At 41.1% G+C, this 12,768-nt stretch overlaps 1 protein-coding gene across 5 annotated transcripts in view; it reads right to left on the reverse strand.

Annotated features, from left to right (window-relative positions):
- The window catches only part of ZNF704 (zinc finger protein 704), a 130,456-nt gene that overhangs the window by 45,304 nt on the left and 72,384 nt on the right, over positions 1–12,768 (reverse strand). For 2 of the 5 annotated variants that reach the window (XR_007900282.1, XM_051770268.1), the window contains exons 6-8: positions 11,097–11,358; positions 6,460–6,564; positions 1,395–1,489 (exon numbers count right to left, since the gene is read on the reverse strand). Coding sequence is in view for 4 of the 5 variants with exons in the window: in XM_051770268.1 (XP_051626228.1) it covers positions 1,395–1,489; positions 6,460–6,564; positions 11,097–11,358 (462 nt within the window). In the remaining variant the exon portion in view is untranslated. The remainder of the gene's footprint in view (positions 1–1,394; positions 1,490–6,459; positions 6,565–11,096; positions 11,359–12,768) is intronic. The other 3 variants (XM_051770289.1, XM_051770298.1, XM_051770280.1) reach the window with 2 other exon arrangements.

Here is a 12,768-nt window from a genome sequence, read left to right on the forward strand (position 1 = left end):
GCTGTTCCACAGTACAGGCCAGGTCACGTCAGGCAGAAGTGCTGCAGAGCTGTGGTAAAAATACTTGGCATAGCTTGTAGCATCAGATCTTGACCACCAGCAGGTAGCAGCCATGCCAAACGGGAGAAAAGCTACCAGCTCCTAAGCTTGCCAGTCCTTCCTGCACAGTTTGCTCTGAGCTCACTGACTGAAAAACAACAAAGTGAGTGAAAAGTTTTAACCCTTACCCTCACCTGCAGCACGTTTGCATGTGCTCCTTCTCTGTTGTCCCCAAAGCCAGCAAGGCGGGCAGCACCTGCTTTTACAGCTATAAAAATTGTCCTGCTTTCCCTCTTACGACCACACTCAAAAGTTCTCAAGTTTAGAAAACGATCCAACTAACTGTATTCAATACACAGCAAGCCAGCAAACCTGAGGAGCAATGCTTCACCAAGCAACTCAACATTCACTACAGCAGTGCCAGCTGTCATGGCATCTTGAAATGAAATAATTGTACTGACAGAATTGTTTAATACAGGTATTACATGTTGCATGGCACATGTGGGAATTGCCTGGTGATTCCTCTCTTGCATGCCTACACATTTTCTGATTACTGATCATTAATTAATGGGCACAATCCATGAACTGGGGAAGATTCTGAGTTTGGTTTGTAGCATACACAACAATCTGAGAGTCCTGAAGAAAATCAAAAGCATGAAAACTTTTTTTGTCTCATTTTAGGGTATAGTCATCTTTAAGACTGGGAGAAATAAAGAGTTTCTTTACCAGAAGAAATTTAGCATCACAGTTTGATTTTTTAACATAATTTTTGAACACTTTTAAAGTAGATTCTGGTCAAACATCAGTTAACTTTAATGGAAGTGAATGTAGCTTATGTCTAGGAAGACAAGGCATAAAAAGCTTTGCCTTGATCTAATCTATTGCGAGATATGTTTTTTTATAATTCAGTTGAAGTCAAATACCATTCTGACTGAATGGTGGTGAACATGTAAGATGGCCCAGCCTTTCAGGGAAAAAAGCAAAGCCACCCCATGTAGTTTTAGGATGCTTCAGCTGGGGCAGTGGATTTGGGCAGCATTGCTTTACAGGATAAATTTAGGACTGCATGTGAACTCCAGACGTGCCTGGTGTAAGGCATGCAGTTTTGCTTCAGTCTGCCTTTTTAATTTTGCAGTACCTCACTCTTCCCCTGAACTTTACCTCTGATGGTAATGAAAAGCAAAATAGATTCTGAACGGTTACTCTGAAGCATCCTAGTAAGAAACTGCCTGACAACTGCAAGTGGGGTTGGTGGTGTGCCTTCCCTGTTTCTCTGGCCACTGATATCTTATTTACTGAATGCCCTCCAGGTTCTGAGGCTGCTGATGTGCCAGCAGGAGCTAATGGTCCCGTACCTCAAGCCAAATGCTACTCTAGGCGGTGACGAAAGAACTGTATGGGACTGTTTCTGCTCTCCACTCCCTGCAGGACGATTATGGGTTGGTGAAACCTGCCAATACAGACAAAAAGGCTGCTTATGAAGAACATACACATATGAATGCAGTTTAAACACTTTTTCCCAGAAAATGCACATTCATTGTGGCAAGCATACCCAGGAAAGGTGATTATATAACATACAAACATAAGTAAGCTATAGGTTTATTTAGAAAGATGTCTATTTAGCATTAGGTACATTGCAATTGGCTCCAACTTTCTCCAATTTAAGCAAAGAAAATAACTGGAAAAATAAACTCTGTCCTGTGTTGAGATCAATACCAGTAACTTGCTATGAAATAAAGGGATTCCCACTTGTTGCTTCCATCTGTGACTAGGCATTCCTTCTGAGAGATACCCGTGGAGAAGGGGCTTTGCTGCAGAGCAGTTACAATGTGCCCCCTTGAGGTTTAATGGGAGTGCAAGGGAGCCCTTCTGATCAAGGCTGCTGACAAGAGGTACAGGATTATCTCCTTGTTCTGCACAGTAACCTTTTCAGCAGTCATCCTCTTTGTGAATGTTCATGAGGGGAGGGTATAGTTTGGTCTTCTGACACTTTCCAAAGAAGTTTCCTACGTGAGCTTGGGGGTTGGCAACATTATTTGAGTAATCACATGGCATAATGCTTGGCCTTAAATAATTCCTAAATTATTTACCATTACAGTTTTATTTTGCTCCTGGGTAAAGACCACAAAAACTTTACACTTAAACACAATAAAATTATGCACAGTCATTTTTAGTTGTATATTGAACATAGCAAGCTTCATTTGGGTATCTGGCGCATGGAGTCAGCATCCTGCAGCCCGGAAATGCTACAGGTTTTCAATCCTGCCTTTTTGAAGTCTTACAAGATTTGGAAGAATAGGAACTAACTGACCTGACTTAAAGAGAATTACTGTATGTGCTTTGATTTTTGCTACGAAGTCTATTTTATATCTACTACACAGTAGCAAAAAACTAACTAATGCTTGTAATGGAGTACAGCCACTCTTTCAACTTTTACTCTCGGATGGTAACTGCGGAAACTTCTGATTTAACTGCATGTGTGGCTCACACTCTAAACAAGTTTAGACCATTACTGATATATGAAATATACCTGCAAAGCTTGAAAGAAATTTCCTCTCTCTCTGCCTGCTTACCATAAGTCATGCTTTATACATCCAGAGGCCACATTAGCTCCTTCTATCACTCCAGAATACTAAGGGCAGCTTGTTGTCTACTACTTCTTTTTCCAATCTTTTATCAACTGCTACCCTTGTTTACCTAAGAATGATTGAAACACTGAAGATGAAATTCAAAGTAATAGCATTTTTATAGTATTTGGCATTTACCACACACTGCACAGTTCTCCAGTCATTACCAACAACCAGAGATCTCATTCTGCTGGGGTTCTGAAACATTTTAAAAACCTGAAACTATTTTGTGTCTACCACTACTAACTGACACTCAACATATTAGCTGGTTTTCATTGAACAGAAGAGTACTTGGATGGCCTCCCATGTTATAAGCAGTTACCCTGATTACTTCCAAACACAGAACAGGCTTGAGCAGTAATTGCAGCGTGCAGATTGCCTCTCCCCTCGCCCTCTATAGAGAGGGTGTCTGCACAATGGTTTCCACGAGCTGGCACACCGAGGCAGCCAGACTGCACTGAAGATGAGTTTCGTGTATCTTGATCGGCTTTGCAGCAGGTCTAAACAATACCAGTCAGCTGTTCTCCTCTGCAGGGGACACTAGGAGCAGATTAAGAGGAAGCCCTGAGAATGCAGTCCTTGCCCTCGGAGGCTTTTCTCCTCTGAAGCACTGTTTAACACAGAGTGAAATGACAGTGTTTGTTTGAAGCAAGGACCTGGAGTTTCCAGTTACAACTCCTGGTGGGAAACTGTGGTTACAGAGAAGATTTGTGATCTGTAAACATCAGGTTATCGAACTTAAAGATCTCACCTGTTCAACCTTTTTGCGTTATGAGCAGGCAGTGAGAAGCCAGTATCACACAGTGGAGATCACACTGGCATTCAGAAAGACTTCTATCCTACATTACATAGAAGTGGAACTATATAGTCATTATGTTAGGCCCTCCACTACCAACAGATACAGACTTCACCATTGTTCATTCCACTTGCATAATTTAATTCACCCTCCTTGTACATCCTCAGTTTGTGCCTGATTTTTTCTCCTAGTTCAGTCTCAAGTGGTAGAGCAAGCATCATCCTGTTTATTCTGCTTCATGCAGAGAACAGCAACAGCACCTAGCAGTGACTCGTAACTGTGCCAACACTCACTCTGGCACCTGCAAAGTTATCTTAGGAAAATGGTAAGAAAAAGTGTATTTCCCATGTGCCTTGGGAATCTAACTTATGCATGACTGAGAGCACAAAGGACTTTGGAAGTCCCCCTAATTACAGAATCACAGAATCACAGAACTACAGAATCTTCTGAGTTGGAAGGGACCCACAAGGATCATGGAAGTCCAGCTCCTGGCCCTGCACAGGACCATCTCCAACAATCACACCATGAGCCTGAGAGCATTGTCCAGACGCTTCTTGAACTCAGACAGACTTGGTGCTGTGAACACTTCCCTGGGGAGCCTTTTCCAGTGATCAACCGCCCTCCGGGTGAAAAACCTTTTTATGATAGCCAACCTAAACCTCCCCTGACTCAGCCTCATGCCGTTCCCTTGGGTCTTGTCACTGGTCATAGGGAAGAGATCAGTACCTGCCCCTCTACTTCCCCTCACGAGGTAGTTGTAGACTGCAATGAGGTCTCCCCTCAGTCTCCTCTTCTCCAGGCTGAACAACCCAAGTGACCTCAGCCGCTCCTCCTCCCTTACAACTACAAGACTTCTAAATAAATGCCTGTGTTTAGATGCTGTGAATACCCCCAAGCCTGAATCAGCCACATACTGAACCCTGACTGGTCCAGCTGTATGTTTGGTTTGTTTTGAGGTGCTCAGGAACCTGCTGGTAAGCATATTCACATATAATATATAATATAGCTTTTCTAAAGTAGCTACGCTCGGTGTAAGAGTGGGAATTAAAAGTGCCCTGTTTTTATACGGCAATATCTAATCTACTTTGAAACAGGAGAAATAAAACTTTCATTTAATATACTGGTATTTATTTAACATCATTTGGCATCTGTACCCTCACTTACTGCACATAATTTTTCACTGCAGGCAAGCTTTCGTAATTCATAAATGATCTCACTGCTGACAGAACAGTCAAATGTGTGCAAACCTAAAAGATTTTTTTCTTATTATTATCTTTTTTCTTTGTTAAACAGCCTTATAAATGTTGTTAGAGATATAATGGCAGTTCATATGGTTCCCTGAGCAGTTAATAATTCTGCATCACTGTTTCCCCAGGCTTTTGTATTGGGAATATTTTCAAATTGTACTTAAATCATTGGCATCTCCATACAATTCTCAGAAAGTGATTTTGCATTTCTTAAATTCTTTTGAGAACTCTCTAGTCTATAGCCACTGATCAGCGTTGTTGCCTGAACAAGTAAACTCGACACATACGTGTCTAATCCTGTCCTCTTAAGTGTCTGATTTACAATGTGGCTAATTGCATTTTTAGATTCCTGGCACCAGTTTTTGCTACACCACAAAAGGAGCCAGTTTCATAATTACTCCATATCAACCCCATTGTTGGGAAATCAAATTCTCAGGGAACTTTGCAGATAGCACGCTCTGTCAAGGCACTCTTGTTGAAATTGCTGCCAGCATGATGTCTTTCACTGTTAGTTGTTCCTTGATGGAATTTAATAAATATTCATTGGCAGAGTGCATTGTAATTGATTCAGCCACTTTCATTTTTTATCAGCTCTGCAGGATGCCACAGCCTCTGCAGAAAGTCTCCAAGATTTGCCAAAGGTTGACAGTAAGAAGCTTTAGAGATTCACTTGGTGAAGAGAAGGGAAGGAAATAGTATCTCTTATCGCCTTGTCTAATATTCGCTGTCATAAGAAAAAAAGCTGTATGGTTCTTTGGATAAGCAATGTGCCTTATATAACACACTTTAAAAATTCATAAATTCATGAAGTGTAATATTAAATGAGATGTTATGATATCAAATAGATTTATGATTAGAGAATATCAATTTATAATGAAAAAATATTTCCAATAAAATGAAGATACACTACATTAATATCTATTTATTATAGAGATTTTCCACTATCCATAAATAGTGATTTACATAGTTTTTTTCAGCATTCTCCATGCCAGGCACTATAAGCCGAATCCCTCCAAACTCTTCATAAAGGTTTTTCTCTCTCCCTGCATACCCACACTTACACCACAGTGCGTTTAGGGTCACTGGAAGTCTATGTTTAAGCAAACTCTGCATTTCTGCAGTCCTGTTCATGGATTCAGGCCTTGCACACCAGCTTTTTTGAAGAAAGGTCAGCGTTAAATTTACATAATACATCTTCATTAAAAAGCTGTCAAACTGCAATATGCATTAGTATCAAAACACAATAGATATTGGATGCATTTTCTGTATAAAACAACAATTTTCTGCTATCAGTAGGGTCTACACATTTGGAGCCTCCTAAAGCTGGACTTTGCATTTCATCTTACTTTTTCTTTCAGTTGCCTTTCAAGAGTCCATTTAGGTAACTGCCTGAATCCAACTGGCCTGTTAGCATAACCATCACCTCGCTGAATTTCCATCTGGTTTTTTAAGAAAAGGAGCACACAGTGCTCTGCACGTATCGGAATGTTTTGTAAGCATATAGTTAAAAAAATATACTACAGATTCACTTCTTTTTTTGTAGACAGTGATGCAAAAAAAAAAGAGTAAATGTACTGAATTAAAGAGACTGACAAAGGTGTTAAAACCAGCCATGCTGGCAAACTGAGGCACATATTTAATTTGTTTCTTTTTTGTTATCTGTCTCATTTACTTCTATCACTACGCATTGTGAAACAAAACAAAAAGATCTAAAAACTTTTTCCTCCTTTTTTTTTTGATGTTCACTTACTGGAATGCCGGTGAAGGTAACTGGAGGCGACTGCCAAGAGATGCTAAAGCTACTGCCATTGGGAGTGAATTTTGCTGACCCTGGAATGTTCACCGGAGGAGTGGCCTGTGTGAAAAGAAAATATTATTCCAGCAAGAAGAGTCATTCTTCTTCCAAAGCATTTCTAAGGATCTTTCACTCCTCAAAATGGTAAATCTATGAGAGACTTTCCAAGGCAGGAAAAAACTGCATGGTGACAAGCATTTTACCCTTATAAGACAGATAATCATGGGTAAGCCAGTAAGGAAGGGACACAGTTATATTTATATATCACTATTCCTAAACCTTGTTTAGAGAAAGATGACAGCAAGAAGCAAAAAATACTACAAATGATCACCTGTTCCATGGTGATGAACAAGGCCATACTTAAACTGATAGCAGCTGGTTTATACAACTGAAATGTGGATAGTGAAGCTTCTTGGACAAAACAAATCAATAGTAAGGGCTGGCCATTTCTGATTTATGAGACAAATGTTAAGAATCAGCCCAATTAAAACAGTCTTTCCTATTAAAAACAAGAAGCTGAAAATCATCCTGGGGATTCAAAAAACAGCTCTTAAATACTAAGCTCAAGCAAATATTTAAGGACTCCTGAGGTCCTTGAACTCCTACATTCTTCCCATCTGGGATGTAATACCCAGTGCTGCCCTGGAGTGCAAAAACAATAATCTGAGCTCAGACAGTTGTGCATCTTTCATCTTGTGCCTTTCCTTTGGTTTTCTCATGGGCTATGAATCCTCAGGAATTCTTTCCCACCCCTTTTTGAATCCCATTTAATTTTCAGAATAGGAAATTCATAGCTGTAAAGCTACCCTGCATAGCAGGAGTGTGAGCAGCCACCATGAACACAGGTTCACTTTGACCCCTGCATTTCAATTTTTCACCACAAAAAAAATCCCTCCTTAAACTTATTAAGAACTTGCTAAAATGAGTTTTCACTCCTGGCTTTCAGTTGCCTGTGCCTGACAATGCTGCAATACACTCATTTAAGTAGTGTTTGTGTTTTAGACTGCTGAAATTGGATCACTGCTTCAGGGGAGAGAGTTCTTTCCTGAGCTGCTGGGCACAGAGGAGTGATGACAAACTACAACCTGATAGTCCCCACTAAAGATAATCTTCAGAGTAAACAAGTGCTGAAGCAATCCCCTGGAGTCTCTCCAAGGAAAAGAAAGTGAGACCACCAGATGCCTCCGCGTACGGCAGTGATGCTCTGTGGGCTGCCGAGCCTGCTGACAGCTCCAAGAGAATCCACACAGACATGCAGAGCAAACATCCGCTGAGCTCCATAAAATATAAAAGCTTTGCTGAAAGGCATCAAGAAAATCTGGCAACTCCCCTGTTCAAACGGGACTCCTGACAGAAAGAACTGGAGTCAGCTGGATGAGCAGTGAGACAGCACTGCCTCTGCTCAGTATCCCACAGGGGTATCAGCTCAAACCTGAGGTCAGCACAGCAACTTCCTCAGGTATTTGAATAAGACCTGAAAGGGAAATACTAGACGCTGAAAGAGCCCACCCGTAGTTCCTCTGTAGCTAAATTTAATAGGTACAGGCACAAGTTTTATAAAGAAACACAAAGTACGTGAAGTTTAAAATCAACGTAATTTGCAGTTGCCTGAAATACCACAGTGCTCAATTCTTTTTTTCTCAGTGCCTAAATATCTACATCAGACATGATCAGACTTAGACAGTCAGTCACCCTGTTCAGTTGTTTCCCAGATGTGCATCTTTGTTCATCAAGCACTGTCCCCTTTTTCAGGCTAACATTTTAGACAATCTCTTCCATAAGGTATTCAACCATAACATTACAACGAACTGAACAGTTTCTATACCCCGATCTCACTTTGCTCAGAGGCCTCCATCTAATTTCCAGTCAAAATATATTCATGGGTAACTTATAGTTATTTGTTTGTACCTACACTGTCCTTATATTTGAAACAGTACGTGTTCATCCTCTTCCCCTTTCATACTTGTCCTCTCACTTTCTTCCCAGGCAGCATCCCATCCTCTCCTCACCCCTGCTTTGCCTGAGGTACCAGTCCCTGGGCTGGAGAGCCTGTTCATGTCCTCTCTGCCCTCCTTCTCCAATGCTGATGATTTTCTTTCTCTCTCTTCTGACCGGAGCCCATCACATTGAATTTGGTTGACCAGAACTCTACTCAGGATCTCAACTCTAGTTATCTGGGAGTCTTGTATAATGGCCTTAAAATTCCCTGTCTCTCCGAGATATTTCTTATCCAAGAGAGCTGACAACTATTTTTTTTCCCTTCACAGTTCTATTGTTGTTGGCTCATGGTCATTCTGTGTTTGATTAATGAACAGAGGTTTCCTTCTCACATAATATTCTAACTACCCCAGTTTATAGCAGAAAAATCTCATTAGTTCCCTAGGTGCAGGACTTTGCACGTTCTGACATTAAACTGCATCCAAAACCTATTATTCTCAAGATCACCCAGTCATGTAAGCATGATATATAACTCCGGTACTGCTGATGTCTCCTGAGTTTGTTATCACCAAACTTTATTGTATTATTTGTGTAGTACCAAAATGATTTAATGAAAATGAGGTCAGGGCCAAGAACAGCTTTTCATTCAACTCCACTGACATTCAAAATAACTCATTGCTGTTCTCCGTGACTTTCCAGTTCTCTCTCTTACACTAAATTTAATCTCTAGCCTAATAAAATACTGCTTATATGTTTTAAGATCAAATGCACTCCTTGAATCCAGAAGGATTTGTTCTTCTGTACTGCTCCCTAGACTGTTCTAGTATCATCATTCTCTGGGGCTCCTCCATTGCAGTTAACCTCAACTGCAGTACTTTCCACAATTTCTTCAATTATTTTTCTAAATTTTTCCTCACCCGTAAGACTGGGTCAGAGAAGAGTGTCAGGACTTGCCTGGTTCACTTCCTTTCTTACTACAAGTAGTCTACTTGACACTTTCCAATCATACAGGAAACAGCAATTAACAGATACTAATTGTTTAGGATTCCTGCGACCCAGTTTTGGGCTCCATATTTTTTTTTCCTTTTTTAACAGGAATCCTTGGATGAACAGTATTCAGCCTCCCTTATCGAAGTTCCTTGAGCTGTGAATTTTGCCTCCACTCCCAATGAAGTAATTTCCACTTTCTCCTCTGGCTGGTGAGAGCTGAATCTCCACCCTGCCTCCTGGCTCTTCCTGCAGGACTGGAGAGATCCTGGCACAGGATACCACTGACCTCTTCTGCAGAAGCTGCCTCATTTGCAAGGACAGCCTGAACACTTGAGCAGGGACCTTGCCTCCTGCTTCCAGTTTGAAAGCCGTGAACAGTGTGGACTCTGTCACTTCTCACTGATGAAATAAAGTATTGAAACCAGAGCAACTTGAAAAGAAGACGTGGCTCAGACACTTGTAGGCTCACGTTGTGGAACACATCAATTCAAATCCAATTTAAACACTTGATTTAGTATTTCCTTAGCCAAGTGCTTTACTCAGAGGCTGCTTATCAAACAGGATGGTGTGAATCTCCAAAAAGCAGAGTAGACTGTCACTACTGCAAATTCCAAATGAAGCAAGACTCTTCTCAGTAGCCTAGACTTGGCGCCTCACTCTCTGAGGCAGGGCTTCAGCTACACTGAGATAAAAGTCTTTCTCCTAGCTGCCTTGATCAGTCCCCAGGTTGGTGTGTTACCTGATTCAGCTTCCACGTGAGATACCAAGCTTCAATGCTCACAAAAGTCTAAAACAAGCCTCTGAATTCTGTATGGTTCCCTCTGGCCTTTTAGTGGGTCTGCTCCAAACACACAAAGGTTTTATCGGCACAATGAAAGTTATTGAATCTGATAAATTTAACAGAGTTCATTTCTCTGGTGCATACACAGGTCACGGACCACACTACTTCAAAGCCTCTATCCCTCTTTTCTCATATGGTATCCACACCAAAACATGTCAAATTTTAGTGCACTTTTAAAATTAATGCTTTCTGTCCAAACTTAGTTGGAAGTTTTTGGTACGGCAATTTTTGCCATTTGAAAAGCATTACCTCTAAGAGTAGAAGGATACCATCTATGCCTTTTCTTTCTTCTTGCTCTACTTCACATATGCAAACTGACATCTTACACTGTACATACCGAGGAAATTAATTGTTCCTGACATCCTTCAGGCACTTGTCTACAAACACATCCAGTACAAGCAGAGCTGAAATGAAGACTCTGGGAGGGATTCACCTGACTTAATAAGAATTTTTACAATGCAGGAGACCACATCCGAGCATGTCACCTTGGGCCCTCCTTATGATCATTGAAAAATTCACTAATGTAGGCAGTGGGATTACAGAGCAATTCTTCCCAACCTGAAGTATGCACCTATGTGTGGCTGGATAAACAGCATCCCAAAATCTAGAGTGGGCACATAAACAAACAAACAATTAGCTCAGAAGCAGACATCTACATTTAAATGAAACAAGCCCCTTGGGTTGCCCTTGAAAACTTTTCAGCCCATTAAAACTCATGGCTTTTTAAACTTGGCTCTTTAAAACCCAAACACTGTGATCTGACATTTCTTCATTCATTAATGACTTCACTGTAATCCCTGGAGCTCACTCTGACTGGCATTACCTGGTAAGCATGGTCCGTGTGTACGAGGTAGAGGTTGGTAGGAGCTGAGCGGCTCAGAGGTGTCATCAATTTAGTCTCAGTTTTGGCACAGGAAGTTTCAGGACGGATTGCATCTTGGGTGGGAAAGGAAGGAGGAGATGCTAAAGATGGAGAGACTGGGGAAAGACTGCTTAAGCCATCAGCTACTGAGTCCGTGTTGAGCCTGATTTCTGTATAGTAAAAATCCTCCTCTCCATCACTGTAGTCAGACTCTCCTATACGTCTGTATCAAGACAAAGAACGAAGAACTGATTAAATGAAAGCAAAAATGCCAAGGTAAATTTTAAATTCTAGATGCATGAGCAAATATATTCATATTGTCAATAAATTAATATTCGAAGTTTCAACCCTACCTACTTTATCAGCATTCTGGCTGCAGGAAAGGGGCAGAGGAAAAGAAAATCATCTAGTCTGAAGGGAAAAGAAGTAGGAATTACTTTTTTTTTCTTTCGGTGTTACTCCTGAATAATTCTTTGACCTTGGAGTAGATGTTTGACTCCATCTTAAGTATCACCTTCTCATTCCTACCTATTGTAAAGTTAACAAGAACCTCAACACACTCTGACTTTGGCAATGACCAAGCAGCCACAGAATGACAGGTAAAGATAAGAGACACAGGCAAGATATAATGTTCATTAATGTTACAGCAAATAATATATAATAAGTTACTTAAATAGACCAAACATAGTTATGGCTGTCATTCACCATAACTCCTTAGCATAACACAAGAATTTGCTAGAAAACATCTTCACCATGCAACTCAGATACAGGTAGAGAAGGGACTTACACAGGCTAGCTTGCAAGGGCTAAGGCTTTCTGGTCCAGAAGCAGACTTGTTGAAGGAAGGGATGTAGGTTTCATTGCCTTAACGTTTAATCTGCTGCAGGTTTGAGCGCAAACGCTAGCACTGAAGCAGCCCAGCCAAACCCCTATTTTAGTACATTCATAATCCACACAATATACAGAGGTAACTCACAGCTCACATGTGTATTTCCTCCCCAGTCTTCCATACAGGAAATCTGAGAGCCCTAAGCGTCCTCCTGCCTGCATGTCCATATCAGGGCTGAACACTGGGTCTCCCTTTTCCCACGCATGCACCCCAAAACCATCCCCTAGCCTGTTTTTCAGCCTGCTTGCCTGTATACCTCTACCTGAGGTCCTCTCACCACCTTACTCAATAGACTAGTTGAGAGACCATGGATCCAGCAGGCTTGAAAGGCTCTACCAGAAGTACCATCCATCAGACTGTAACTAGTTACTCACCAAAACTCCTCTCTCCAGCAAAGTTACTAACTCCAAATTCCAGGAAAGTTCTGCTTCTCCCTCTCCCACACCACAAAAAGGATGTCCCCATAATATAAATGGCAAAGCTACGTTCCTAACTGCATTTTGAGAGATCTGTTTCTGATACCCTTACTCTTAAGCCCAACAATAACTGCTATGACCTCCTCAAGACTATCCTGAGCTCCACATCAGATTACATCCACGTGGTCACTTTAATTTTTAAGCAGTGGGTAACACAGACCTACACAATAAACATGGATTTTCACATATATAACAGGAGAAGAACATGAGTCCCCACTGTAACTATATATGAGATAGCTAGGTCGCTCAGTGAACTGCACAGGAGACT

The sequence above is a fragment of the Manacus candei genome, unplaced genomic scaffold (genome assembly GCF_025592945.1).
Source record: "Manacus candei isolate 608988 ecotype Guabito, Panama unplaced genomic scaffold, ASM2559294v1 h1tg000008l, whole genome shotgun sequence".
Taxonomy (NCBI): Eukaryota; Metazoa; Chordata; class Aves; order Passeriformes; family Pipridae; genus Manacus; species Manacus candei.